This window comes from Acanthisitta chloris, unplaced genomic scaffold, assembly GCF_000695815.1.
Source record: "Acanthisitta chloris isolate BGI_N310 unplaced genomic scaffold, ASM69581v1 scaffold3751, whole genome shotgun sequence".
Lineage (NCBI taxonomy): Eukaryota > Metazoa > Chordata > Aves > Passeriformes > Acanthisittidae > Acanthisitta > Acanthisitta chloris.
In genome coordinates this window covers 15,421-18,605 of record NW_008656327.1, presented here as the reverse complement: position 1 = coordinate 18,605, position 3,185 = coordinate 15,421, and the positions used below count along the sequence as shown (strand labels likewise).

At 36.7% G+C, this 3,185-nt stretch overlaps 1 protein-coding gene across 1 annotated transcript in view; it reads left to right on the top strand.

The window, feature by feature from the left end:
* Nucleotides 1-738: 738 nt before the first annotated feature.
* Nucleotides 739-3,185, top strand: part of PIGK (phosphatidylinositol glycan anchor biosynthesis, class K) — a gene marked incomplete at both ends in the record, with an annotated part of 13,358 nt that continues 10,911 nt past the window's right edge. Inside the window, 2 exons of the mRNA XM_009084266.1 lie at nt 739-845; nt 3,130-3,185. The exon at nt 3,130-3,185 is cut by the window's right edge and continues 41 nt beyond it. Coding sequence (XP_009082514.1) covers nt 739-845; nt 3,130-3,185 — 163 coding nt within the window. The remainder of the gene's footprint in view (nt 846-3,129) is intronic.

Below are 3,185 nucleotides of genomic sequence, written 5' to 3'. Positions count from 1 at the left end.
CGCTCGGCACAGCCGCGGCGAGTGGGACCCGTTCGCAGTTAGCCGACCCTATCTGATGAGTAATGAAATGAGTTGTTTGCTGCTTGAAGTGCAGTATGTTTACCTGCTGCTGTTTTGTTTAAGGCTACCCTGTGTCTTTCGGAGGTGGCAGGGTTTGGTTTAAGAATCAGCAGGTTTGGAGCCTTGCCCTGCGACAGACTCATTCTTTTACTTCTGGGAAGTTTTATCCCCTTTTTGTGTCCTGGTTTATGCTCTCAGGGCTCCTCTTGTCTGTAGAGCGCAGTGGCTAATATGGGGGACAGTAGTGATACAGAAACAACAACAGTGATACAGTTGTTACAGCTCCTGATTTGGGAAGATAAATGTAACCACCTTGGATTTAAAATGGGTTAAAATTGCAGGTTTGCTTACTTGCCTTTGAAAATAGAAATGAATCCAAGCTCCTTTTCTCATTAACCATGAGGCTGTAGGTCAGTAAATCATATTTTGTTCTTGGAGTATCCTTTGGATTAGAGATGTGTGGGCTACTTGTGTTAACTAAGCTCCAAGTGACTAATAGTTCTTTCTTCATCTCTGTTTAGCAAGTTTCAGGGAAAGATTAGGGGCCATTAATTTGTATGAAATGTGCGAAACAACATAAGAAAAACTACATCTCTAGAAGCTTTTCTAAGGTTTATTCAGTGTTAAGGTGTGGTAAACATGCATTGAACACTTTTGTGGAAACAACAGAAACGTGAGTGGTCATTTCTTCTGTATTGCTGAAAAATGCTAAAATTTTCTCCATCTTTCAGGATCAAGCGGAACAGTTCTTTAGAAGTGGACATACAAATAACTGGGCAGTTCTGGTAAGCATGGTCTAGGCTGTTTTATTCCAATGAAGTTGATGGTATTTCATCAGGAGCCAACAGTCATTCATGAGTTCTGCTCATCTGAGAGAAACAGAAAGACTTAGAAATTACAAAATCAATCAGATTGGAAAAGGCCTCTGAGATTATCAAGTCCAACCTACTTTAGAAGTGGACATACAAATAACTGGGCAGTTCTGGTAAGCATGGTCTAGGCTGTTTTATTCCAATGAAGTTGATGGTATTTCATCAGGAGCCAACAGTCATTCATGAGTTCTGCTCATCTGAGAGAAACAGAAAGACTTAGAAATTACAAAATCAATCAGATTGGAAAAGGCCTCTGAGATTATCAAGTCCAACCTATGACCTAGCACCATCATGTCAACTAGACCATGGCACCACCTCCTAGTCCATTCTTTTTTTTTTTCCTTGAAGAAATGAATACATTTGAAATCATGCCTGCAAATTTATTACCCTATAATGAAAATATCTTTTCATTGTGACTGAGTTTCAAGCACTCAACCTGTCTAGCTCTGTGGCAGGATTCATAAAACAAAAGTTCTGACAGCAGTAAAACAGTAAAGTTATCATGCTGCATATTGAAAAACAGGTGTAATTCTGGTATCAGTGAAGTCTGGTCTCTTTGACCAAAAAGGTACAATTTATTTCTCATTTTTGTTCTTACTCAATCTGTTAACTTGTGATAAGAGGCTTAGAATAAAATCAGTTCAGGCAAAATAATGTTTAGATCAACTGTTCTTATCCTCATTCTTTTTTTTCTTTGCCATGTATCTTTTATTAGCTTTGAATCATGCTGCATAATTGGTTCTTAATCACAATTCAGGTCTTAATGACTAATTTGTTTCAGAACACTATTGTAATTGCTCAGTAGCAGCTGTTTGTTTTCCAGATACTAAAATTGAGCAATAGAAAATGAAAGTTAACAGTAATTAATTGAAATAGAAGGAATAATTTCTATATTCTACAGTGTGTGAACTTGAAATTATTAAAACATCAAATACTACTTTAATACCATTAACAAACAGGTGCTTTTGTTAGTGCCCATAAAAACACATGAAGAGGGTGGAGAATTAGGTTCAAGGCATGTTATTTTCTGTCCTGAACAGATTTTCTGCTGGTTATATTTTGTCACTTTATAATAGTTGCTAGTAATATTTTAAGCAGTAACGTAGGGAGGGGTTTACTGCTGTCAGGCACTTCAAACCTGGGATTGTGCTGCAATCCCACCTCATCAGTAGTTTGAATTAACATGCTGCAGTGTGAGTAGCTGTATTTAAAGCTTAGACACATTTTCCACTGTGTTGTAAGGGAGGTGATGGGGGAGAGGGGCGGATGAAAATACCTTGAAATGTCTTGGTATAGTGGACACAGTTTTCAGAGCTTTAAATCTTGGTGAAGGGCAAATGTTCTCATGGACTAATTCCTGTGGGGTTTTTTGGAATCCTGACTGATGGAATGACTGAGATGCAAGGGGATCCTTTCAAGCTGATTTTTTATTATTATGTAAGCTACTACTCAGTTCTTTTAATGAAAAGACTAGAAAAAAGGGTGCTGCATAGTGTAACTTAAAGCTCTACATTTATAGCGGAAAAATTTAAAAAGTGTTTAAATGCTTGTTCCTCTGTCTCTGGTTTTGTGGTTTCAAAGTGTTTAGTACATGAATGACTGAGCTCCAACCCTTTGCCTGTTAGAACAGTAGAACCTGAACTCCTTTGAGATTTCTGTTCATTTGCATTTAGATTTTGGTTAGAACTCACCTAGCTCTTACTTTATTAAATGCAAATGTTCCCCTGTATGTGGCTTCTGCATGAATTCATTTATGTCTTTGTGCAAAAATGCTCCCAGAATGGGTTTACTATTCAGATGAGAACTCTTCCTTTGATTTTTTTTTTCCATTTGATATGGAGAAATGAAAAAAAAAACTTACCCACTTACTATTGCTGAATTATTTCCTAACGTGCCCAGTTTTATACACATTTGAGGTTTATGACAATTTTTTCATGAGTCAGTATGTTAGGAACTAACATAAGTTTTTTCCTAACTAAGTTTAGTTAGTTAGTTTTTTCCTAACTAACTAAGTTTTTTCCTAACTTTTATTTTCAGCGTTTTTTTTGCTTTGGTCCAACTAAGATTTTTGTCGCTTATGAGTTTCTTGGTGTTGGTATGTTCTTTCTGATTTGTCACTAGCTTTTTGATATTCCTTTAATTATGCCAGACCAATTTGTATCTTTGACACTATTTAATATGCTTTCTTCTTTTCAAGGTCTGCACATCTCGATTCTGGTTTAACTACCGTCATGTGGCAAATACTCTTTCAGT